The sequence below is a fragment of the Urocitellus parryii genome, chromosome 1 (genome assembly GCF_045843805.1).
Source record: "Urocitellus parryii isolate mUroPar1 chromosome 1, mUroPar1.hap1, whole genome shotgun sequence".
NCBI lineage: Eukaryota > Metazoa > Chordata > Mammalia > Rodentia > Sciuridae > Urocitellus > Urocitellus parryii.
In genome coordinates, this window is record NC_135531.1 from 100,681,735 (window position 1) to 100,708,596 (window position 26,862).

The 26,862-nt window shown below is 40.3% G+C and overlaps 1 protein-coding gene across 1 annotated transcript in view; it reads right to left on the bottom strand.

The window, feature by feature from the left end:
- Positions 1 to 26,862, bottom strand: part of Ppp2r2b (protein phosphatase 2 regulatory subunit Bbeta) — a 258,917-nt gene that overhangs the window by 95,800 nt on the left and 136,255 nt on the right. Inside the window, exons 3-4 of the mRNA XM_077796682.1 lie at positions 6,562 to 6,659; positions 3,340 to 3,505 (exon numbers count right to left, since the gene is read on the bottom strand). Coding sequence (XP_077652808.1) covers positions 3,340 to 3,505; positions 6,562 to 6,659 — 264 coding nt within the window. The remainder of the gene's footprint in view (positions 1 to 3,339; positions 3,506 to 6,561; positions 6,660 to 26,862) is intronic.

The window sequence follows — 26,862 nt, forward strand, 5'->3', positions numbered from 1 at the left end:
ATAAGATACTGCTTTTTAGGGTAAGAAGATGAAACATGGACTGTATTTATAGTCACTTGATTAGTTCCTGATGAGCTGTGGCTGAGAATAACTCAGGAGTTAGTGGATTCTAACACCAAATATTTACTGTTGCTTGGCTTTGAAACGTGTCCCATCCCATTTGCAAGGCAATTTTTATCTTATGTTTTTATCATGAATGATAAATTGCTGTACAAAGAAAGAGTGGAATCACAGGTAAAACACAAAGAATAAAAATCGCTTATAATCCCTCTGGTCAGGGACAATTTGTCATCAGAATTTTGCGTAAATTCTTACAGTGTTTCCTTGATGTGATTTTTCTGGGGGGAGGTTACAAACCTATAATAATTTTGCACATATAGATTTTTTTTTAGTATAGATGTCTTTTGTAATTTAGAAAATGAAAATGAGCAAGAAGGTATAAAAAAACTCTCAATTCTACTAGACAGAGATAACTAAAATGAAAATTTCTATATATTCATTATATTTGTTTATATAATTATATTAACTACTTTTAGTAGACATAACAGGTTATATACGATTATAATGTGTCTTGCCTAATTATGCTTATTCATAACATCTAAAAGGGCTTATAAGATTCGATTATACACATAATATTAATTTATAGGAATGAGAATTTGTTAACCCCTAAAGATTCAATAGTTGGATACTCAAGGCATTATACACAGGAATACTATGTAGTCATTGAAAATGTTGCGATATTTAGAAGAATATTTAACAATTAGGAAAAGATCCATGTTATTAAATTAAAAACATGATTTAAAAAGTTTATAGAATATATCACATTTCTGCTTTAAGAAAAAACACCCAAATTCATCTGTGCCTTTGGTCTCTTGCTTTAAAAGACATTAATAGGAGATTTATCTGGATTGGAACACTTTTATGGTCTTCATTTTGCTTCTCTGTATTTCCTCAATTTTTACAGTGAACATGTATCACTTTGATGAAAAACAAACTCAGGATCGCTTCCCTTCTCATCAGAGGCATCAAGAAAGAAGTGGAAAGCTAGGTCAAGCAACATATTTTCACATGACAGATAATTTCAAGGTCTAGATTCATAATGGGATATTAGTTTTATTTTTTCATTAAAAATTATGAGGTTGGAAAAACACTTTAGCAGAAGGTAAAAATTAGGCCCAACTATAATGAGATAAGCACAATTTAAAAAAAAGATAATTGATGGAGGATTCGATCCAATTCCCCAGGGTTGCGTTGCCGGGAGTCATCCTTGACTTGATTATCACACCATTTTTCTTGACTCAGTATCTTGAAGCTTTGTGGATAAAAAAGTCTAAGGAACATGTGGCTGTTTCTATGAGTAATGGCTTTTTCTTTCTTCTGGCTGGTTCTCCGAGTAGTTTATCATCACTTGTGGCAGCTTTAAACACAATCTTATCATTTATCTTCATTTTCTCTTTTGTACAGTAATTCCAATTGTCTTCCATTAATTTTTGCAAGTTAACCTATTTGGCTTAGGGGGGAGTCTCAACCTCAATATTAGTATAAAATAGAAAATTGCATAAGAACATGGGAATTTTTCTTATAAGAATCATTTTGAGATGCTGTTGGCATACGAAATAACATCCCAAATGGGAAGATAATATCCTTGTTAATCAAAAAACTATTTAAAAACTCAATTAACAGAACATTATGCTATATAATTAATCTTCATTGCATTTCACTTTCCTTCCCATCCCCCCTCCAAAGTGGTTAATAAGTCTTTGAATTTTATTGCAATAATCAATAGGCTAAATTTTATAATATAACATAATCTAGCTATAGAAGATAATCAGACACTTCTCCTCTGCCGGAAGTAATTAGGTCAAAACTATCAGAAGTTCCTTTTATTCTGAGTCATGTTGAAACTGCAGAGCCTCTGGATGAAAATTGAACAGCAAAATTCAAAGGGAAGAAACTAAAACAAAATCATGTGGTTTGGTTTCCAAGAAATTAGGTTTTCAAAATATAAACAATAAATATAGTTATGAGAAAAAAATTAAATTATTTGGAATCTGGAAAAACAGATGAGTAGAGATCTGGTCCTGTTGAGATGAGATGTGCTTCAATAACTCTAAAATGCCTGTTTCAAAACTGCCATTTTCTTACACTTTATATTAGAGGGATGTGGGGGCTCATATGCACAGAAAACTTTTCTCTTTTGCATAAAATTAATAGAAGACTCATTGTACAAAATTAGACAATGAAAATGTTAAGTGAACTACAATGATAAAAAAACCAAACTTACAGGTCACCTATAATGCACAATCAAAAATTAATCATGATAAGCTTTTTGATGTGATTCTTTCCAGGCTTTTAAAATAACATATGCTTTATTGTGTTATAGATATCATCTGCATTGTTTTTCACTTGATATGACCAGTTTCCTTTCTTCTTAAATGCTGTGTGTAGGTAAAAAGCAAATCCCTTGCGTCTTGATTTGCATTTAAGTATGTACTCCTCATAAACACACACAAATGAAAGGAATCAGTCTCCAACTTATTTGTCTGGGAAATGGTGTTTAATTTCCATATACTAATCCTCTTGTCATGCTGAAAAAGCATCACCCTTTCCTATATGACTTTATTTTAAATTGTGTTGGGCTTAGATGGCTTTTTGCAGCACAGGTTTAAGAACCTGGAAGGAGGTAACTCTAGTAACTCCACTTATCCAGTGAATGAGCACTTTGGCTCTCTATTCAAACACCAGCATTCTCTCTCTGACCTATTTATATCAACTCCTTCTAAACCAACAAATGGTACAGGAGTTTGGAGGGAGATGGAAAAGGAAATCCTTTCTTGATCAATTCTTTTGCTGTGTCCCTAACTCCTCCTGACATGGGCTCCCAGCTTAGATATTTTGTCAGAGACACACACACAGCCATCTGCTTTACAGACCCTAAAATATATTTAGGGATTAATAACTTCTATTCAGCATGCCAAACTCACAGAGACGGCATGTCAAGTTTCCTGAAACGTGTGCCCAGAGTAACATTTGGTGAATCTTAAAGACAGGAAGTCACATACTAAAAACACCTGCAAATAATCTACATTAGTTGAAAACTGCTGATAATGGGTACCACATAATTCAGTCATAAATTTGATATTTATTTAAAAAAATGGCTACTATGCATTGAGGGCCTACTGTGTGTGTGCCTGGTACACTGTGAAGCATCTTGTAAACGTGGTTCTATGTTCACCAGACCACAAAGTATAGAGGAAAATTGAGACTAAAGAGACTGACACATACTGCTGGCTGACCACATCTCTGAAAATCTCAAACAGGAAAATCACCTCCACATACCATTGGTAGACAGAAGAAAGTAAGCTGCATTCTGCTGAGGAAGCCATCGTATTTTATTGATTTTTTCTTCTATTTCTAAACTCTTCAGGTAATCGAACTCGGGTTCATGGCTCTGGAATGTGCTGTAAACATTGTATTCACCCCTTCGATGAATCTGATTTTTACTCTGTAGAAAGGGAAAATAAAAGAATACACAAAAGATTAAATCATGGAAACCAACTGTAAACTCGCCCATTCCTTTTTTCTTTGAGTGGAGTCATCAGGGGCAGGAGGGGGAGGTGGTGTTTGAGCTGGATGAGCTGAGACCATTACAGGTAATGTTCTACCCTTACTTAGGAGCCTCCAAAGCGTTTGATCATGCATCCTCTTGGTAACAACTGGTGTCTCCAACATGCATATGTTTTCTTATAAACCTTATACATGAACTTCTGCACTAATATATGGTATACATCATAGCATATACAAACAGGTTAATATAAGATTTAAAATCAACATAAACAGAAGCTCTCACAATTTCTTTTGTGTATCCAATGAATGCCTTAGATGCTCTTTGGAATAGCCATCTGATGCTGGTGTCCAAATATATTTGTAATCAATTCTTTAAAAAAGAATAAATGTCTGGCCTGGTGGTGCATGGAACAGCTCAGGAGGTTGAGGCAGGAGGATTGATCAAAAGTTCAAAGCCAGCCTCAGCAACTTACCGAGGTTCTAAGCAACTTCGTGAAAACCCTGTCTCAAAAAATAAATAAATAAATAAAAACAAAACCAAAACAAAGTGGTAGCAACTGTGACCTTCACAGTCTTTTTTTTTTTTTTTTCTTTTTCTTTTCTTCTCTTCACCGTCTTTTGCTTAGTGGCCACTGGCCTTTTAAAATCCCACCTGATCTTCATAGAATCTCTGAGAAGTAGGTGGGCAGGGACGTAGACAAATGAGGCTCAGGTACATTAAATGACTTCTCCATGGTCTCTCAGCTTATGGGGGATCAGATTTGGGGATCAGGAACCCCTCCCCACATGAGTGACAAAACAGGAGCACAGAGAGGCCATCTGTATCATTAAGAGAATGATGAGACTTTACCTGTGGCTTTCCCTTGGTGCTGATTGTGCAAAGGGTGAACAGCGGGAACTAAAGAAATGCAAGGGTCTGCAGAAAGGGGCAAAAGAGAGGGAAAAAAGGGAAGAGGAGGGAAAACAGTGCTAACAAGAAAAGGAAAGAGAGACGGGAGGTTTTACTTCAGGTATTTTAGGACCAATACCAAGAACTAAGAGATTTAGGCTTTGGAAAACTGTTCAAAAATTCAAATCTTCTTAAATATTTGTTATAAAAGCATGACTATTAATAAACATTTATGTTCCTAGGTAGATACAGAACATCCAAAGCCTGTTCAACATACTGATGGGCAATGATGCTGAGCTCTGGTGTGAAATCCATTTGTGGGCATGGGGGTTTCTGATGAGCCGGTTCTATGGACTGTGCTCACTGAAAACCCACTATAGCAGAGGTTGCCCACTAAAGTCAAAAGCTGGCCTGCCCCAATGTCACATGGCTTTGTCTGTCAGGTTTAGCATGCATTTTAATCCCAGACTCCCTACAAAGATAAACACTTAACAGCATGTTCTTTATCCTCATTAACATTTATTTTCCAGTGAGCAAAAAAAGCCTAGCTTTGGAGAATGTGGCCCCCATCATTCTATTAATGAATCAGGCTTCCCAGATATTTCAGTAAATTAAAATAGGTGAAACCTATAAATAGTAACGGAAAATGTGGGGTGGAATATTACTGGCAACATGCTGCCTTGGGTAATTTATGCTGAATAGCTCCTCTGGTTCCTCTTTATCATCACTGTGAACCTAATTGGATTTTTTTTTTTTTAAATTGGAGAAGATTTGAAAATCACTTTTCAAAAGACTTTCAATGCTGACATACTTGCTACTCTCCTGTTTACTTGCACAGACAGCCAGTCCACCTTAACAACAAATTTATAAGAGTGTTGATTTGCTACCATCCAAATCAGACTGTCAAGTGTGTATAGTATGTGCCAGACCAATTAGCACCAGGCAGCTCTGGAAAAGCAGGAAAAATTCCAGGTCACGAAGAGCTATTAGTTCCTACTTGCCAACCACATTTTCATGTTTCCAGGGCCAGTGCAATAGGCTGGGTGCCTGATTTAATGCTGAGCACTTGAATTTATATAGAACCCTGAGGGATTACGATGCCCTTATAGAAATTAATTGCAAATAATGTGCAATTACCAAATATATCACCTCTAAATGAGGCTTTCCTTTTTTGAGGGGAGGTGTAATGCAAATGGCTTTGAGGCACAAAATAGGCATTAAATTGCTAAGGAAGTCTCTGGTGAAGCCTTTCTCTTACATGGGGCCTCCTTCACGCTTCCAGAGTGCCTGATGAATCTCAGAGGCAGGCAGTGGCAGATGGGAGAGTTACTAGAACACAGACTAGCCTGCTGGAAGCTCCAAGACTGTGCCAGGGGAGGACAAGGAAATCAAATTGGGCCATAATTCCATTCTGACAAAATAGAAGCAGACACCAAAAAACTCAATTTATATGAAAAAGAGAAACAATTCCTAGTGGGAACCCAAGTCTCAAGAAGAAATGGGCTTTTTGAGATTTACTAGAAGTTAGAACTCTTGCTCAGAAATAGTGCTGCATACAGCACTCAGCTCCAGGGACCCTCACATCACCTCCACTAACATGTATGCCATACTGAGACGTCACTTTGGGGGACTTCACTTCCTTGGGTAGGCTGAGCTGTCATTTTCTTCTCTAGGGACCCAACTTGTTCCATTTGCAATTATTGGCAATAATCAAAAAACACCCAGACTTTTTTTTCTCTTTCATATTCTTCTGGCAACTTCCTTAAATCAAGGAAGACTAGATTTCAATAACTTCAGAACAAACCCCAATACAAAAAGAGGAGTTGTGCTCCAAAAGCATCCGTGGAATTTTGCAGGTTGGATGAAAATGGAGGGTCTCTGAATGGGGAAATGATAAGGCCACCCCCCCACCCCCGGGGAAAAGCACCTTTTAAAGGTAGTTTTGTGAGTGTGAGTGGAACTGTTGATGCTAATGACTTTGTGGCAGTTTTAAGTTTGTGAGCAAAGCAGCAAAGGTAAAGGGTGACACATGAGGATTAAGAAACAGCAGGAAGCCTCCTTTAGAAAGAGAAGAAAATAGGCATTTTGTATTCACCGCCACTTACCTCCTGCTCTCGTTGAAATATTACAACCCGACCCCCCTTGTCCCCTGTCGCTAGTAATTCTCCCGTGTGGTTGAATTCTACCGTAGAGATAATGTCAGCTGAAAAGAAGAAGACAAAGGCAATTTAAGTAACTGCACACTTACTTGGAAAGGATAGATAATAGACATACTTTTCTGTGCATTTAAAGGCTTAGGGCTTTTTCTCTGCAGTGGAATTTACAAGGATTTTCTGTTCTGTATTTTAAGTGCCACCAGAAGTGGCACTTGGGAAGGTAAATTTTCTTGATGGCCACACTGCACTGTGTGGTCTCTTGGAACAAAAGAGAAGAGCCTGTTCGGACCCTTTTGTTTTGGGAAAGAGAAATTAATTTCTTTGTGACTCTGGGCATTTCTGCTAGCCACAGCCCTGTCACCCACTCGGGGCTCCCCCACCTCGTTTTCTACACCAAGAAACTTCCCCAATCTGATTTCAATTATGGGGATTTGAATTAGGGCTGAGGACTGAGATGCTGCAGAGCTAGGATGCGGGAAGCTCTGGCGCCAAGAGTGGAGGAGGAGAGCTCAGAGATCTCTGGGAGGGAGGGAGGGAGACCCTAAGTGCCTCAGCTTGATCTGCGCCCTGCCTCTCCATGGGAGCCCAGCATACCCTACTGGACCAGCATGGCCTCATTCCAACCCAGAAGAAGGGTGCCGAGCAAATGAGGTCACCGGGTCAGAGGGGAAAGGGCAATCAGTACATATTTATAAACAGAGAAAAAGCATAGGCGCCAGGAACTCAGATCACAGATAATTGCTGAAGGAATGCCAGCCTGCCAGATCTTTCTTCAATGCTGGTTACCCGGGAGGAACAAGGACAGGTAAATTACCTATGATTGGATTTATTAGGGCTATTTTTAGAAAAATGTCAGAGGTTAATTCCCCCACAATTATTCCCCTGCAGGGCTCCAACAATTGTTACCAAGGGTGCAAATGAGTTATTTAAAAAAAAAAAAAAAAAGAAAAGAAAAAAGTCAGGGGACTTGTGACCATGGCCTTTGACTGAGCAACATTCTAAAGATAACATGCATGTAAGGAAAGTAAAGGGGAAACCGTGAGGTGGAAAACAAAGGCAATCACCCCGGAATAATACCAATTTCCAGTCTTCCTTCTATATCCTCATTTCAGGATTTTATTTGTATGCCTGATTTATTCAGGTAAATCATGTAAAACAGCCCCCTTTTACATAGAGTAGCTGTCTTTTTCCATATATGGAAATGCTCCTAATAGACATTCTTTGTATAAAAATAAAAATAATAAAGCAAAAGCTCAGTTTGTTGCAAACTAGGCATGGAACCAACAATTCACAATATCATCTTGTTTTGACCTCCTGGATGACTGACCTCATGGGTAGCAAATTTAAACCCTATAGAGTCACAAAATAGCATGGATGAAGTCTTCCAGGTTAACTAAAAAGGCTGTGGCCCCCTCTAAGGGATAAATGGACCCTGGCTTAATTCATTTGGGGCCAGGAAATACTTTATGGGTTGGCCAATGTTCTCATTTTTTTTTTTTAAAGAAGCTGTATATCTAGAATTTGACACTAAAATCTCTTAAATTTTATATGCTGACAACTCTTTTTATAAGCATCATGAAAATAAAAGAAAATCTTGTCTGTGAAGTGCATATGGTTTGTGGGTCACCCGTTTGAGACTTCTGGCCCTCAGTGTCTTCATTCAGAAAAGGCTGCTCCATTCTTAATGAGGACCTACACTGGAAATGGAGTATTTTCTCAGAAAGATCCCTCCAATGAGTCAAGCGTAAGAAGACACAAAATAAGTTACGTGGCTGGTAATCTCTTGATATAACTTCACAAGGGTGGTTTATATAACAAGTGCTCCGAGCTGAGGAGTAATGCAGTCTGTCGTGGCTGGGAAACCGGCCCCTTCAGGGGAAGTGCTGACCACGTTGTTCCTTTGTTTTAACTTGTGCATCTTAGCCCACTACTCTTGTGTTTAGAGGGAAGAAAGCAGCTGTTTGATGTCTGCAGTTGCCTTGGAATGTCAGGATTGCAAAGCACTAAGTGCTGGGTACACTTCGAACATGAGTGACAGCTCCCAGCTTTGCAGTGAGTAGCCAAGGTCAGGCATAGAGCTTCCTGACCTGGGTAGAACCTAAGGGGGTGTGATTGTTTCTTTTCACTTTGGGACTTCTGTCAAGTATCAGGGAAAGAGTCAAGGACCTCAGACTGCTCAAACACTAACATTTCCCAGACACAGTAGCAGGAGTGTTGAGAGGACGGCAGGGAGACCAGCCCTGGGGTTAGACACCCTCGTGTCTTAGGGCTCAGTTATAAAGCTCTGCTTATGTGTAATTTATGCCTTCCACAGGGCAGCAATGTTAACAGAGCTCTGGAGGTCCAGGTGGGGTGCAGGGCCCTAGCACTGGGACTAAATGGTGAACCTTTTTTTTTTTTTTTTTTGATGAAGCTGGGTATCAAAAGAGTGAAATTGCTTTTTCCAGTGTGAGCCCTTGGATCCATTGGCAAGGAATGTCACTTAGGGAAATACAACTTGTTTTCCCAAGGACAACCATACTTGCCCTTCTGCCCACATCCTGAAACTATCTTCACTCTCCCAACTTCAGGCTCACATGGGTCAAAACAAGGAAGGTTTCCTTGTATTGTATTATTAGAACTTTGTATTATGGAATGTTAGACATAGTCCCAGATAATAAGACGCATCCCATTTGTTTCCCAAATGGTGTCCTTCTCCAGAGCTCTGTCTCCCTCAAGAATCCTGCAAGAGAAAGCGTGAGTGGCACAGAATGGCTCTGAAAATCTTTGTTTCTCTTACAAAGTCCTTAGGTTTATTTGACTCCTCCCAGCCAGTTGGTTTGTCTCTGAGGTGGTTTATATCAAGCTGTAGTTTACCTCCCTTCAGAGCGTACGCTGTTGCAGCTCGAGTTAAAACCTGCTTTGAACTTTCATGTTTCCCAACTCATTTATCACTGCCCTAAGCTGGTAGGTGTACCTGGAATACTTTACTGCCCATCCATCTCTGCCTATCTTCATCTCCAGCGGTTTAATAATTGATGCAAAACTCATGAATCACACCCACATTCCAATTTCAAGATACAGAGACTTCTGATACACATACTTTTGTGTTTGCAACATGCTATTTGGTAGAACTGTAGAAACTGCAAAACATATGCTACAAGAAACAAAAGAACTTTTGTGAGAACACAAAGAGGAAGTGGTAATGACAGAAAGTGGCCAACTTAGAGGTGGCAACTTTGCCTCAACTTGTGATCCACAGAACTTGATGCTTCAAAGCTCCATATGGCTTTCACCCTGAGATTATAAATTTGTGGGATGACTCAAATGTTTCACTAAATGCCCAGCTTAATCCCACTGTTGAGCAAGAAACTACACCTTGAACATTTTTCTTCTATTCTATATAGATGGGGATAAAGTGTACATTGACTGAAAAACAAAAGCCAACAACAGTGGTAGAGGTCAAGGGTAGTTAAAATGATTTTCAAAGGAAGCCCTGGGTGGTATGAGGTTTGCCCTGCTCCACATCTATTTGTGCCGATTTAATTTTCATAAAATGGTGGCCTGATAACCCCATTTCCAGTTCAACAGTCACTTCGAAGACTTGAGTTTTTCCTTTTAAAAATCCATCTCAGCATCCTACAAAAGTTCCAGACTCGTCATGTCACACACAAAGTCTCCATTTACCTGAAGGATAGATTTTGACTAAGCAATTGCTTTCCTGTGATCATGAGGCTGAGGAAGATGCAGGGCACCCTTAGTGTGCCCCCCTCATCTCCTGCAATGGCCGAGGACTGAGTGGAGGTGAGCATCTGGGTGATTAGGTAATGCACAGCTCACAGGGTGGGTGACTGTTCTGCTAAGGTGACAACTTGGTTTATACCTAGAGAGGGCTGAACCCAAAGCCCGTAGATGGAGCAACATCTTACTGACCAGGTCACCAGTACTGCCTCTCAACATCAATCATGGGGATGGAAATGAGAGGGTAATGCAATTTAGCCTTCAGTGCCCATTAAGTGTTTTATCTTTCATCTAAGAAATATTTGGCAGATAATAATATAAACCCATTTACCCTACTTGCATCAGCAGACTACTTCTGCCCACTCAGAACTTGGCTTTATTCTTGATGATTGGGTCACCTGTAGGTGGTTTTCTAGGACAAGAATATCCACAATGAGATAAAATAAGCTTTGCAGTGGACAGCAGTGGCGAAATGGTGGCAGCTGCCAAGTTTGCATAGAAAAGAATTTGGAGGTCACTTCTAGGCTCTAGTTCTTTGTTGAGTAGCAATGTTTGGGGCTGGGATGGAGCTCAGTGTTAGACCACTACCTAGCAGGTGCAAGGCCCTGGGTTCAATCCCCAGTACTAAAAAGAACCTGGCCATGTGTATGAAAGGGAGAGCGTAGTGTGTGTCCTCTCATCCTGCACAAGGGTTTCTACCTAGACTGGCAATGACTCTAGATCACGAAACCAAGAGGGGATGCAGGCTTCCAGAGGGAATTAGAATTCCTCTTCCCATCTGTAAAAAGCTGTGGTCTCCTCTTGGTGCAAAATTCCAAGTCAGGATCCATTTTCTTTGGTAAGATTTATATCTGAAGTTGTACATTAAAAGATGTTTTCCACCAAAATAGGTGGGCAGGAGCGAGTAATATGATTATGGCCAAAAAAGAGTCAATGCAAGCCCCAAGCTGGCTATCCTTGCTGTGTGTAGACATATTTTGTGTCTGATCCAGACTTGATTCTTGCTATCAGAACAGCGTCTGGTATAGAAATGGAATCCCTTTCCTTTCATTGGAATATGATTAATTCTGTGCATACTGGCTTTAACTCCAGCGTGCTGTTGGTGTTCCTCTCATATGCAAGTAGAAGGTCCAATGGCTTCAGTTCCTGAAGTCCTATCACAACCCTTGCTCCTGTGTAAACATAAGCATAGTGCCACAAATTGGTCCCGTTTAAATGTCAGTCTGCCCTTGCAGAACAAGCTCAGTAATGGCAAGTAATATGTTGTGTAGTGTAGAGAACCCACCACCATCACCACTTTTTTTTTCTTCCTTCAGTGCTGGAGATGGAGCCCTGGCCCCCCCCCCCCTTGCTAGGAAGCACTCTACACTGAGCTACATACACCCCAGCCCTGTGTAGGCACTCTGGCTACCCCTACTTAGTGATTCTTCCTTGCTTGCCCTATACTGTCCCACTGTAGAGAATAACAACAACAACAACGATAACCCAGATGCTTGCTTCATCTGTCTTGTGGCTAGGGGTGGCCATATGAGTCAGATCTGGCCAATAAGACAAAGAAAAGTCTATTTGGGGAGATGAGAGAAGAGCGGAGATTCTGGAAAGATTTTACTTCTTTGAATAAAAGCAAGCAAGTAGGGAGAAGCCTTCCAGCTGGACTGACTTGTTGTTATATGTTTTCTGTCTGCTTGTTATTAAGTGTCATGGAGCTGAGGCAGCCATCATGTGACCATGAGGTAACAAACCTGAGGACCTCAAAAGGTGAGGAGGCTAAGTAAGACAAATGGAAAAATGGAACAATGTCCTTGATGACATCATTGAGCAACTAAAACCTACCTCAGGACACACAATGTCTGGACTTGTTAAATAGTAGACACTGTGGTTTAAGTCACTCTTAGATTTTTAGTTCTTTGAATTTAAATGCCTGCTTATAGACATGTTGTTCCATTGTTTCCCTCATAGTTCTTTGCTTTGGAAGTGATTATTAATGCATGATAAATGGGGGGAAAATGGTCTCTTGCTGAGCAACTTGTGCACAAATTCTCACATGCACGTTTTCTCTCCATTCTACCACACAACCAATTTTTCTTCCCACTTGCTTGTTTCCCAGCACTGAGGTGGTTTATTTCCTCCTTTGCCTGCTGGGGAGATGGTGCATTTTTTTTCAACCATTCAAATGTGAAAGCAGCTGACTGTGATAGGACGCCCACTCCCATTTACCCATGATGTCCCTTATAAAATTACGACTTCAAAGGGACCTAACCACACCCTCCTTGGTTGCCAAGTTCTCCCTGCTAATATGCAGGAAGCCCACCATGCTTGCTGAGCTGTGAAAATCCAGATGGTGGGAAGCAGGTGAGTAATGAATGCCATGCTGTTTCCATTAAAATGCACACAGCTGCCCCAGGATGACCACATCTCCAGCACTACCCAGGTTTGAGGCAACCTGGGGACATGTGCATTGATGGAGATTGTCTTTCATTCAAAACAAGTTCCTGCAACCTAGAAACCTAGAAGACAGCTTTATTTCCTGTAGTGGGAACAAAACCTGCCCAAAGGGCAAAGGAATCTTAAAAATTAGAAGTCTAGAAAAACTCAGGGCGGGGTGGGGGGAGAATAGTCATCCAGACTTTTCTACATGCCTGTGTGGTTTACATGGAATCTGCTCTCAAGGTGTCTAACCATCTGTCACCCACTCTTTCAGAAAGCAGGAGTAATTAACTGCTCAGGCAATACAAACTCTGTCAATCATTCAGATCTATTATCTGCACAATATGGGATGTCTATAGCTGACCCCAAAGTCGGTGGGACTTCAGGGCCAAAGTGAGAAAGCTCTCACATCTGTGGGGGAAGAGGAGCTCTCAGGCAGGCAATGAGCCACTTAAGCACAGTTCAGTTTAATACGGCTTCTGTTGGGCACATCCTGAGTCAGAACTTTTGCTGTTCCAGACGCTCCAAGATAAGGCAATGGGATACAGTTGGCAGAAGTGGAAATTCCCCAAATTTGTATGAAATATCACACAAATATTCTTTAGGGATGCATGACTTCTCCCAAGACCAAGATGACTCTTTTTATTACAGAGCCTCAACACTCTCCTCCTCCTCCTTCATAAGTTATCACCTCTTATCATTAACACTTAACCACAGTTGCATTCTTATCATTGTAGATGCCCATTTCCGTCTCTAAGTTGTAAGCATAACAAGGAATCTGTTCACCACTGAATCCACCATAGCATATCAACAAACAAAAGATTCATGGTGAGTGGAAGTATAAAAGATTTTCTTAAGGGGTGTGAGGCGAGGGAAAGTTCTTACTTGGAATAGTGAGAGGTAACTTTAGAACCAGATAGAGTGGTCAGTAAGAAATAGGTTTTACCCCCCAAAATTGCTTGTAATATTTGCCAGGAATTAGGGGTCCTATGAATCATAGGAGAAGAAAGCAGATGGGTTAGTGAAGAAAGGGCAGCAGGGCACAGTGCTACTTGGGAGACAGCACAGAGGTGACAATAAGATGGTCAGAGTGTGAGATGCAGGACTCTGCTTAACAAATATGTTTCACATGTGTGTCACGGACTGGGTACAGGGATGTACTAAACAAAAACAAACAAAAAAACCCAAAACACAACTGGTCTGTGCACCCAGGAGTTTTGGGTTTAGACGACTGGTATGTCTTGGTGGTAGGCTGGCATATAGCGAAAAATTGTTGGAGGAGAGGTTATTTGAAGACCCCAATAAAGAAGGTCTCTGAGTCACAGAATAAAAATCCTATTTTTTTTTTTTTTAATCTAGAGGACAGTAAGAAGTCACAGCACAATTTAAGGTAATACACATTCCTGCCATATCCTCATTTTCAAGACATCTCTATTGCTTGTATAAAGGACAAATTGAACACTAAATGTGCTGTGTTCTTTTAAAAACTAAGTGAGCCTAAGGAAATGAAGGATACAGTAAGAAAAGAGTGGAAGTTTTTCTCCTGAAACACGAGGTCTCTGTATCAAAAATAAAGGTGCTTCTACTGATAGTTCACAAGGTGTTATGCTATGCTGGTTTTCCAATAGTCTTTGCAAAGAGTGAAAATGTTAGAACCGAATGTGCTAATTAAAATTTGATGAATCACTTAATCTCTCTCTTTCTCTTTATGGCTGGAAATTTTGATGTTTTGAGGATTATAAAAAATTACTCTCTTGGATATCATGTATATTCTAAAACACTGGAAGCAGAGCAGACACACACTAGGTAAGCAGTAAAAGAGTGAATAGGCTGGTGTTGATTTTCATCATCAGCAGGACTCAACCTTTATAATAAATATTCATGAGGGTAAGATACTATAGTACATACCTACTGTTTTTTAAACATCTTTTTTCTATCCATAGACAATTGGATACTTAGAAAATCCATTATATTTGACTTAATGGGGAGTCAAATGCAGTTCATGCAGTTTAGGTACTGATGAGGAATATTAAGTGTAAGAAAATCAGCAAAGACTCAATGTTGACAGATTTATTCATTAATCCATTTATTCACTCAACATATATTCATTGGCGCACTAATATGTGTCAGTACTATTACAGGTATTGGAGATATATCAATTAATAAAATATCTGTCCACATGGAACTTATATTCTAGTTGCATAGAAAAGGCATTTGCTGGTACATGGATGAAACTTGAGACTTTCATGCTAGTGAAATAAGCAAATCCCTAAACACCAGAGACTGAATGTTCTCTCTTATATGTGAATGTTAACACACAATGGGGGAGGGGGCAAGAATAGAAGTTCATTGGATTAGACAAAGGGGAATGCAGGGAGGGGAGGGGGCATGGAAAAAGGAAAGTGCATTTCAGAAATGGTTAGTGACTATAAACAACTCTTTCAATGAGTTTTGCTGTAGAAGAGTAGCAAATAAATGTTGGGGGAAGCTGTAACTCAGTGGTAGAGTGCTTGCCTAGCATGCATGAGGTCCTAGCTTCAGTCTTCAGGATGAACCCCACCCCCAAAGGAAAAGAAAGATGGTGGAAGATGCTAAAAAAAGTTTTAATGATATTATAGAAACAACAGCATATTGGTATGTTGATGAGAACATTGCAACAGCTAGGGGAAAATAGTGAAGTAGTAACAGGATAGAATTGCTAACTGAATACAGAAATGAATGCATAAGTGAACTAACCAGTAACAAGGATTGGTCACCAATGACAGTTGAAATAAAATCCCTACAGGCTCCATTTCTACTCACAGCAAAAGATGGATAGTAATGAAATGTTATTGAAACCCTTCCTTCATATAAGGTTTAGCAAGATTCTCAGAACACTTTGTATTGTAAGAATTTCTCCCATGCATCAACATTTCATAGATGTACGTGACGGCTAGGAATGAAAAGCTTCTTGTGTCATTCTATCTTCCTCTCCCTCTCCTCCTCTTTCTCCTTCTTTTTCTCTTTTGGAGCTAAGAGCAGAAAGGACTCAATTCTTTCAGTTCCTCGTTAGATAACAGAAGGGAACTGCTACCAAGCAGAAGGCTGCTCACCTGTATATTCTCTGAAGTGATAAGAAATTACACAAGATCACTTACACATGGGTAGCCTGACCTCCTTATGGCCTTTCTTGAGCTTTCACTGTTCTTCCTAATATTCTATAGAAACAAGTCAGAAGAAGGAAAAAAAAAAAAAGAAGAAGAAGAAAAGAAAAACGCACTCATCCTTGACCTGCAAGAGATTTATAGGCACTTTGCAAATGGCCAGACCCAGGTGATGCTGCCAGGAACTTTCCAAATGATTTGCAGACCTCCCTTCCAGGAAGTCAGTCTTTAATGGAAAACTTTTCGAGCCACACATTCCTTTACTACGGTATGACTACAGGGAAAGGATTGGATCTGTCATGAGGAAGACACATTGGAATTAACTAGCTATTGACTTGGCTTCAAGAGATTTCAGTCTCAGAAAAACAAGGGTATTGCACAATTTAGAAAAGCAGAGTCTTTTGAGACTATAATTTATTCAGTTGGCCTAAGGCATGCCAGGCATAGTACCAGACCCTAAATCTGCATCATCTGCCACATCTATGGAATTCCTACATTGTCCAGAAGCTGTGCTTTGCGTTTTACACCATGCCATTGAATTTTTACTCAAACTCCATGAGTTTAGTATCTTCATGCATTTTTCAGATGGGCAAATGGTGGCTCACAGGGGTTCCAAAACTCTTAAGTTTGGAAGATGAATAGTTAAGGGAACTGAGATTTGAACCCTACTCTGGTTTCCAAGCCATCATTTTGAGCTGGCCTCTTGAGTCCTACGTCTTTTCTCTCTACTTTCTCATGCAATGATTCTTTTTCTTACTCTCTTTTGTCTAAAATTCCTCCTTAAAAAAACCCTTTCTTAATTTTTTACACATAGCTGTGGTAAAAATACACTTTTTAGCAGAGTGTATTTTCTGGGCTCCACTGTAACTTTGCATTCCTTGTCACTGTCCTGATACTGTAGCAAAATTTAACTCTTCAAACTCCCTAGGTTAATATGATCTCCACTGACCACTGTGCTATTTTATTTACCTGAGATTTTCTTTCCACTACTTGTGCCTGTTGACATCCGCTTCTCTGTGGAGGGTGGTGATTTAAATCATGGTCTTTAACTCTCTAGTGGCTGCATTTGTGCTGGGAACTGCCTCTGCAAAAGTGTAGGTCGAGATGGCCCAGTTGCTATGGTGATACAGGCCTAAGGAAACTGCAAATGCTCAGAATTATCAGTAGAGGCTCTGAGTTCAGACATCAACTCCCAGAGACAGAGAAGCATAACAAGATAACCCTAATGTCTCGCCAGTCCTGTGTCCTTCAGATTGCCTGCTTTGCTGAGACTTTCCCACAAATAACCCTTTGATGAAACCGACATAATAAACGTGCTGATCTAGATCTGGGTGGGTCAAGCTCTATCAGAGTTTGTCTGCCCACCTGGTGCCACCTTTTTCTATGTGCACCTGATTGTCTTTTCTTCATTTCCCCATTGCTCCTGCTCATCAGTATCTCCCTAATTAACTGCTGTGGCTGAGAGATGTGAGGGCTGGGGCATTTTTCCTGGACAGTACATCCCTCCAGGGCAGATCTGATTCACTGTTATCATCTGGAGACCTAGTGTAGGAACTGGCACCCAGTAGATTTTTAAAAAAGAAAAAAAAAACCTGTTGACTGGCTGAATGAAAGAAAGAAAATCAGTTTCTTCAGGACTAGCTGGAACGCCACCTATTTCATGCCGCTTTTCACAAGCTCCCTAATTAGAAAAAAAAAAAAAACTCCTTCCACACCATTCCTACAGCACTAAAGATATAGATTCAACAATGGCTACAATCTCAATACATCTATTTCTTCATATGCTATCCATGACATTCTCACTCACAAGTGCTCTGCTTCCGTTTTGCTTACTGAAGTATATTTCACTAAGGCTTGAGTTCCTAATTTACTCATCTAAGTCCACTAACCACAACTGATGTTTGATGAATAAAAGAATATAAAACCTAAACTCTTCTCCAATGTGATTTACTGCTGCTCTTGACCTTTTTGGGGAAGAACTGTCATGTGCATTACATGGGCCAACAATTCTTTGAGGATCTACAAATCCTCTCCCCATGAAGAAGCATGGATGTGTGTGTATGTGTGTGTGTGCGTGTGTGTGTGTGTGTGTGTGTGAGTGAAATTCTATATCCTATTCCCAGGAGACCTCTGGAACTCCAGTGGGTTCTGAGATTATTCTGTAGTGCTCTGCCCTCAGACTTTTACCTATACAATTCTTCAATCTGGAAATTTATTTCCTGAAAATTATTCTATTTCCCCACCCCCTTCCAAGATCCAGTTAAAAAATGGTCTCTTCTAGAATCCAAGTAAGGCCAATTTCTATTTAAAACTTCACTAATCTAGCTGGCATCTTCTTATTGAGCAAAGCTCATTTTTACTGGACTAGGGTACCAATGCTGATAGATAACTCGAATAAACTGAGAGCATGTGTTGTCTCCCTAACTACATTATAAGTTCCCTGAAGACAGAACCATATTTATTTCCTTAGTAGACTGCATCTTTCCTAGTTCCTAGTATCTCATACTCTGCATTGCAAACATGACATAAATGGTCCACAGCTGAAGATTTAGGATTCTCATAGGGACAACTGATTGTTGGCCCATGTAATGCACATGACAGTTCTTCCCTAAATTTAGAGTCATATATGCTCCATTTTTGCCTTTAGCTTATTATTATTTTTAATTGTTCATAGCCTGGGACACCTCTGAAATAAACCAGTTCTTGAGAAATCAAGTAGCAAGTCCATTTTCAGAAACACTGTCTCCAAGTAGAGAAGATGAGAGAGAAGAATGGAAATCAGATCATATTTCCATATCTCCAAGGACTTTACTTTTGGGGAAACATTTCAAGCGCTGAGTCCAACAGCCCGAGTTTATTGCCTTTGAAAAATATGGGAAAGCTTAGGACTTTACAAAAACAGTAACTATTTAAATGCAGCAGCAAAATTCCCTTTAAGCTAAGATGCACCAGAGCAGATTTTTATGATTTTTGATTATGCTTCATTATTTTATGAAAAATTTGGGAAAGAAACTCTCAATATTTTATCAAGTAGAGAAGGAATCAAAAGATTAAATACTAAAGATACAGATTCAATACTAGTCACCATCTCAAATGTATCTATTCCTTCAACTGAACTTAAATCAATAACAAGATGTACCAGATGCCATCCTGAAGAAGATTCCTGGTAATACAACCTTTTGGTACTTTACCACCGAGGAAACTGTTAGATGGCCCTGTCTTACCTCTCAGACCTCATCTGAAACTGTCCCTTGGCCCTCTTCTTCACTATATTCCAGTCCCCCTTCTGCTTTCAGGGCCTTGAAATATCCTGTTTTCCTTTTGGGGTCTTCAAACATGCTGCTTTCTCTAACTGCCTAAACTACTCTCCTTTCCTTTTCTTTGGCTACCATTTCCTCATTTTTAGAAATTTAAGTTTAAACAGGACCTCCCAAGAGAGTTCTTTCCTAAGAGCACATTTTAAGGTCTACGTTGCTCTTTATAGTACCCTATATTTTCCCTTGTTTTATTTTTTTGGTACTGGACATTGAACCCAGGGGTACTTTGCCCCTGAGCTACATCCCTGACCCTGTTAATTTTGAGACAGGTTCTCACTTAGTTGCCCAGGTTGGCTTCTAACTTGTGATCCTCCTGCTTTAGCTTCCTGAGTTGCTGGGGTTATAGGCGTGGGCCACTGTGCCTGGCCTATTCTTTCTCTTTAAAGCACCCATCAGAGTATCATTTTATATTTGTTTGGGTGTTTATTGTTCCTGTCTGTCTCCCTGGTAAGACTGTATTAAGCAGGGCAGGCATCATAGCTGATATTTCGCCATGGTGTTCCTGGCTCCTAGTCCAATATGAGATAGGAAATGCATAATCAGTGTTCAATGAAAGTATGTATTCTTAAAATATTAATGGTTGTTGCTTATCATTTGAGTTTATATCCTCTGATATTTTCTTACACAAACTAGGTATAACAGACCTATGGGATAGTGAAAAATTTAAAACTAATTAAATACATTTGCCCTATTCTCTTTACTAAGATCTATTCTTAGCCAATCATATCCATGAAAACACATGCATTCCGTATATAGACACATCCCTTGTATAAAAAGAGTCTCTTCCTTTTTAACTTTCAGGAAGAAAGGCGATGGAACACCAGAGACTGGGTGGGAAGATCTTTCCATGCCAAGAAGTCTGACCCAGTGAACTATTTCAGTCACACACGCAGTTTGAGTTGGATTGTCGGGTCGCTGAGAGGGGATTTCTGGATTAGACAGTTCATTAGTGGCTGAGCCAGCTTTGGGGCCTGCCCGTCTTTGCTGTGCATGCCTGGTGTTAGCAAAGTGACACATGAAGGCTGCTTGAGTGACAGCTGCTAGTGAGCCTCACAGAACAATGGCTGAAACTGCAGCTATTCAGAGGCATCCACCACACCTGAGGCTCAGCAGCCGAAAAAGAGGTTTGCTGCCAAATGAAAACTATTTACTGAGCATCTTCTATGTACCTAACCTAGGACTTGGTCTTGAAAAATAATTCTAACAGGTGATCAATAGCAACTCCCACTTCAAGTTAGAGCTTCAACATTTACTAGCTGGTTAATCTTAGGTATAGGATGAACCTCACTCTTCTCCCACTTAACCTAATCTGTAAAGTGGGGATGATGAATAAATAACATGAATAAATTTCTGCAGGAGGGGTGCCTAACACACAGAAGCACTAAATGTTAAAAACCATTTTACCTAGAAGTAATAATGTGGACATTAACAGGATGATTCAATTTAGAAAGATACATCAGCTCTGCCATTTACAAGTGAGTTACACTCGAGTTCTCTGAACCTCAGTTTCTCCAGCTATAAAATAAGGATAATAGTGGTATCACTTTGGAAGGGAATCGGGAGGATTAAAAGGGATAAGGAGGGTGAGGAGCTTAGTGTGATGCCTGGCACATTGTAGATCCTTAATAACTAGGACAATTTGTTGGTATTCCTCCCAGTGACTCATTCCCCTAGATCCCAGAAAGACTCCCCAGCTCCACACAGTGGGACCAAGCAGCCTGACTGCAGTGGATAGGTCATCTCATCAGTAGAGTCATTTTATTTGGGCTTTTTAAAATTTATCAATACTGCAATGTTAGCCCACACAAAGTTTTCTAGTTTCTTTGAAGGAATTGCCAACATTTAAAAATTATGAAGTTTCATTTTTTAAATTTTCAGTTTCTTTAGAAAAATAAAAGATTGGCATCATTGGGCCATTTCCATATGGCCATTCCTGGCTCCAGGTGGGAAGCAGCAGCCACCCCCTATAAAAGTACACAGGGTCTTGAATTTCCTGCATCTCCTACCATTCCCTAGCACCCCAGCCTGGGGTTCCCCCTTAACTCTCTGCATGCATCTTTTATCTAGTTTGGCCTCTGTAGACACCCGAGTCAGCAGCTGCTGTTCTTGACTGGTGGCTGATACCCACTGCAAATCAGTCTCACTACAAGTCCAAGTGCAAGGAAGCAACACCTTTGCCCACCTGGATTGGGCCATTTTTATGCACTGGCAAGCATAAGTACAAGATGAGGGAAGAGCTGATCCATAGTGGAAGGTTGGCCTCCACTGAGCTGAGCACTTCCTGGAGAACAAGGTGACCACGGAAATTCACCATTAACTCACCCTGAACCTTCTTCAGTTTCCCTGAAGGTAGAAGATATGGGACAAAGGATAGGGTGCTTCAAAGCAGTGCTTTGGAGCCGAATTAAGATACACCTTGTAGATTTTGAGTCTCTTGAGATGCGGTGCCTTGGGAGAAAAATGTCAGACACTTCTGGGAAATAGCTCATGCATTATCCCTCGTATTGAGGGCCTATCTGGGCAAATTGCAGATTCAGAAAAATTTATCCACAATTTGTACATTTAATGTGTTTATTAAATACCTACTCTGTGCCAGGCACTGTTCCGGGTATTAGGGATTCAGTATTGTAGGCAAAACCCCTGAACTCAAGCAACTTACTTTAGAGTACAGTAGAATGCGTCACTGTTTCCAAGTTCATCAGACTTTAGAATGCTACTGAGAAATATTGCTTTATGCATAGTTCATAGCCCATTACAGATTTTGTCTCCAAAGGCCCTTCATGATAGAGACAGAATGGAGATTTTCACTGCTATTAATGCATGGAAACATAAGGCCACTCCAGAACATTTTTTTTTTCTTTCTTTTTTTTTTTTACTTTTTTTTTTTTTTATTGGTTGTTCAAAACCTTACAAGGCTCTTGACATATCATATTTCAGACATTAGTTTCAAGTGAGTTATGAACTCCCATTTTTACCCCAAATACAGATTGCAGAATCACATCAGTTACACATTCACCTTTTTACATAATGCCCTATTAGTAACTGTTGTATTCTGCTACCTTTCCTATCCTCTACTATCCCCCCTCCCCTCCCCTCCCATCTTCTCTCTCTATCCCATCTACTGTAATTCATTTCTCTCCTTGTTTTTTCTTCCAATTCCCCTCACAACCTCTTTTATGTAGTTTTTTATAACAATGAGGGTCTCTTTCCATTTCCATGCAATTCCCCTTTTCTCTCTCTTTCCCTCCCATCTCGTGTCTCTGTTTAATATCAATCTTTTCTTCCTGCTCTTCCTCCCTGCTCTATTCTTAGTTGCTCTCATTATATCAAAGAAGACATTTGGTATTTGTTTTTTAGGGATTGGCTGGCTTCACTAAGCATAATCTGCTCTAGTGCCATCCATTTCCCTGCAAATTCCATGAATTTGTCATTTTTTAGAGCTGCTTAATACTCCATGGTGTATAACTGCCACATTTTTTAATCCATTCATCCATTGAAGGGCATCTGGGTTGGTTCCACAGTCTAGCTATTGTGAATTGTGCTGCTATGAACATCGATGTGGCAGTATCCCTGTAGTACGCTCTCTTAAGGTCTTCAGGGAATAGACCAAGAAGGGCAGTAACTGGGTCAAATGGTGGTTCCATTCCCAGCTTTCCCAGGAATCTCCATACTGCTTTCCAAATTGGCTGAACCAATTTGCAGTCCCACCAGCAATGTACAAGAGTATCCTTTTCCCCACATCCTCTCCAGCACTTGTTATTGTTTGACTTCCTAATGGCTGCCAATCTTACTGGAGTGAGATGGTATCTTAGGGTAGTTTTGATTTGCATTTCTCTGACTGCTAGAGATGGTGAGCATTTTTTCATGTACTTGTTGATTGATTGTATATCCTCCTCTGAGAAGTGTCTGTTCAGGTCCTTGGCCCATTTGTTGATTGGGGTATTTGTTGTCTTATTGTCTAATTTTTTGAGTTCTTTGTATACTCTGGATATTAAGGCTCTGTCTGAAGTGTGAGGAGTAAAAATTTGTTCCCATGATGTAGGCTCCCGATTTACTTCTCTTATTGTTTCTCTTGCTGTGAAAAAACTTTTTAGTTTAAGTAAGTCCCATTTGTTGATTCTTGCTGTTAACTCTTGTGCTATAGGCGTCCTGTTAAGGAATTTGGAGCCTGATCCCACAATATGTAGATCATAGCCAACTTTTTCTTCTATCATAAGCAGAGTCTCTGATTTGATATCCAGGTCCTTGATCCATTTTGAGCTCACCTTTGTGCATGGTGAGAGGAGGGGATTCAGTTTCATTTTGTTGCATATGGATCTCCAGTTTTCCCAACACCATTTGTTGAAGATGCTATCCTTCCTCCATTGCATGCTTTTAGCCCCTTTATCAAATATAAGATAGTTGTAACTTTGTGGATTAGTCTCTGTATCCTCTATTCTGTACCATTGGTCCACCCGCCTGTTTTGGTACCAGTACCATGCTGTTTTTGCTACTATTGCTCTGTAGTATAGTTTGAAATATGGTATTGCTATACCACCTGATTCACACTTCCTGCTCAGAATTGCTTTTGCTATTCTGGGTCTTTTATTTCTCCATATGAATTTCATGATTGCTTTATCTATTTCTACAAGCAATGCCATTGGGATTTTGATTGGCATTGCATTAAACCTATAGAGGACTTTTGGTAATATCGCCATTTTGATGATGTTAGTTCTGCCTATCCATGAACAGGGTATATCTTTCCATCTTCTAAGATCTTCTTCTACTTCTCTTTTTAGGGTTCTGTAGTTTTCAATGTATAAATCTTTCACCTCTTTTGTTAGGTTGATTCCCAAGTATTTTATTTTTTTGAGGATATTGTGAATGGAGTGTTTTTCCTCATTTCCATTTCAGAAGTTTTGTCACTGATATACAGAAATGCCTTTGATTTGTGCGTGTTGATTTTATATCCTGCCACTTTGCCGAATTCATTTATTAGTTCTTCCAGAACATTTCTTAGAAATGAAAAGTCAAGGAACCCACTAGGGCAGCCTTAATTGGGAAGAACCACAGCCTCCTTGGGGCTTCTGGTTAGACAAAGGTTTCTGAGAAGTCACATGAAGGGTTAATTTGACTTTCATGTCTGAAGTGGAGCTGCTTTTCTCCACCTCAAATACAACACGGTTGGAAATGTATTTGTTTTGCACTGTTTAATCTTCTGCATCACCCACTGTTGATTAGATTTAATTAATTTATGTTTCTAATGAATTTAGAAACTCTCAGTGCTGTAGCAGGAACATTTTCAGATAGCATCTGGCCACCAAATGGATTGATTACCTTGTCTGTAAAAGTCTTTCAAACATCTGGGGCCCGATTTTGTGAAATATCCAGAAGCTCTTTCAGAGGTAAGAAAACCCACCCCAAATATGGAGTGGGGAGAGCAAGGGGGTGCTGGAAATAGGTAGAGTTCGCTTTGATTTGCAAATCTGGATCCTGGCACTTCTCCAACATGAAATCACATTTTGCCGCTCTTTGGCATGGTTTCAATGGCACCAAATAGACTGATCTGAATCTATTTTGTTCAACATAATCAGAATCCACCAGGCCCAAACCCGGGCTGCCACCCTGTGAACTTTTTTGGCACTTCCTTCCATATGGAAGCTCCCACTGATCATTAAGATGAAACATTTACAGAAAACATTTAGAGAGAAGCACTTTGCTCTCATTCATTCAACAAACATTTATTGGGGGCCCACTGTGTGCCTGGAACTGAGCCACGTGCACCTCTTCATTAGCTGCTCTTGGCAACAACCCCGAAGGATGGGCAGACAGTGCTTTCCTGTTCCCATAACATGACCGGGTAAGATAAAAAAAAATTATAATTAAAGTTAATCTGAGCACTACTAAAAAAGGATGAAAAGATGCATGTACATACACATACACACGCACACACAGGGTCTCCATGAAGCAACTTATATACATTAACTCATTTGACTCTCACAATAAAACTATAAGGTAGATGTCATTATTATTACCTCCATTTTACAGACGAGATTACTGAGGAGCTTATGTAACTTGCCCACAGCTTTTCAAGCCAGCTTCTGGCAGAGCCTGCCTTCTAACTTCAGAGCCTTTGCTCTTAACCACTAGGCTACCACCCTCCAGATACCATTTACTGAAGACTAATATGTATTAGATACTATCCTAGGGGTTTTATTGCACTATTTTAAAATTTATATTTGCACGTTACACAGTGAGCCCTGTTATTCCTAGACAAGGAAGCTGAAGCTCAGATACATTAAATAACCTGTTGAAGTCACAAGGAGCACTTGCAACAGGGCTAGGGCTTAACTCAGATCTGCATGGCTTCAAAGACCACTTTCTGCTTATGGAGTTACCCTGCTGCTCAATGGGAGAAAAAAGAGAGCTCAACAGCTCTGTCAAAGCTGCACCAGGACTGGTTGGGCAAGTCAGAAGGGCTGGTGGCCTGCCTGCTTTGCACAGCCTAATCCACTCCAGAAAAAGAGGAACTAAAGAATGTACACAGAACAAGAAAGCAGCTCATCCCCAAGAGGCAGGTCAAAGATGTTGGAAATTGCATTGCCTAACTGGTTTTTCTGGCTCAAGTTCAAAGAGAAATGACTGACAACCAGGTGACTGCCCATAATATAAACTGTAATAAAAAGCCTGTAACACTGAACATCTGAAAATTTCTGAACAATGAATACAGACTGTTGCACAATATCAAGCTGCCATGGTCAGATGCCAGTGTTGAAGAAATGTCTTTTGACACGGTTCCTGTGACGATATAGTTTTTTGAGCCTGGCTATTTCTCTTGTTGGAAAAATCTATTCCTTTCCACTCCTCTCTTGCCACTGCCTTTACACGGACTAGTCCTCTGTGTTCTCTGGACCTTTCTACCTGCTCCCTCTCTGTCTGGAGCCACCCCTAGCTGAGGATTCCCCTTAGTATGGCTGCCCCCTATCCATCCTTGGGCTGGAATCTCTTCCTCTAGGAAGCTTCCCTGCTCTGGGTTAGGCACCTATTTTAGGTGAAACTTCGATTTCCTCTTATTTTACTGGAAAGTAACTGCTGGTGTTTTCCTTGGGAGAATATATGTCAACTACCACTGTATCCCCAGTGAACAAGTCTGGTACATGATAGGTACCCAGTGGGGAGTTGACTGGATGCATGGAGGAGGGAGGGATCATGAACCCCACCGTGCCCTCTTGGCTGGACTTCCTGTGTGAAATCTCCCAGTTCTATACTCAGTTACATCCCAGAAGTCATGAATTTCCTTTTTAACTCTCATCACATCACATCCTTTTTTATTACTTCCCTTTGAACACTTGCATAGAAGCCAGAATGGTGGTGATCTCTGGGGAAGGAAGGAGTTAAGTAAGAGGGGGCCTGGGAAACCTCATGGAGTCCTAGAAGTATCCTGTGCCTTGATTTGGGTAATGGTGAAGTGAGTGTACACAGGTGTGAGAAGAAAGGTAGACAGCAACGCTCTTCACTGCAAGTGGTTATTCTCTTGATACAAAGGAATGGAGCCTTTGAAGGCTTGGCTGTGTTGACAGCATCGAATCCAGACCTCACTGCCCCCATGTTCAAGGCTCTTCACCAACTGGCCTAACTATAAACCGACCTGTTCAAACTCACTT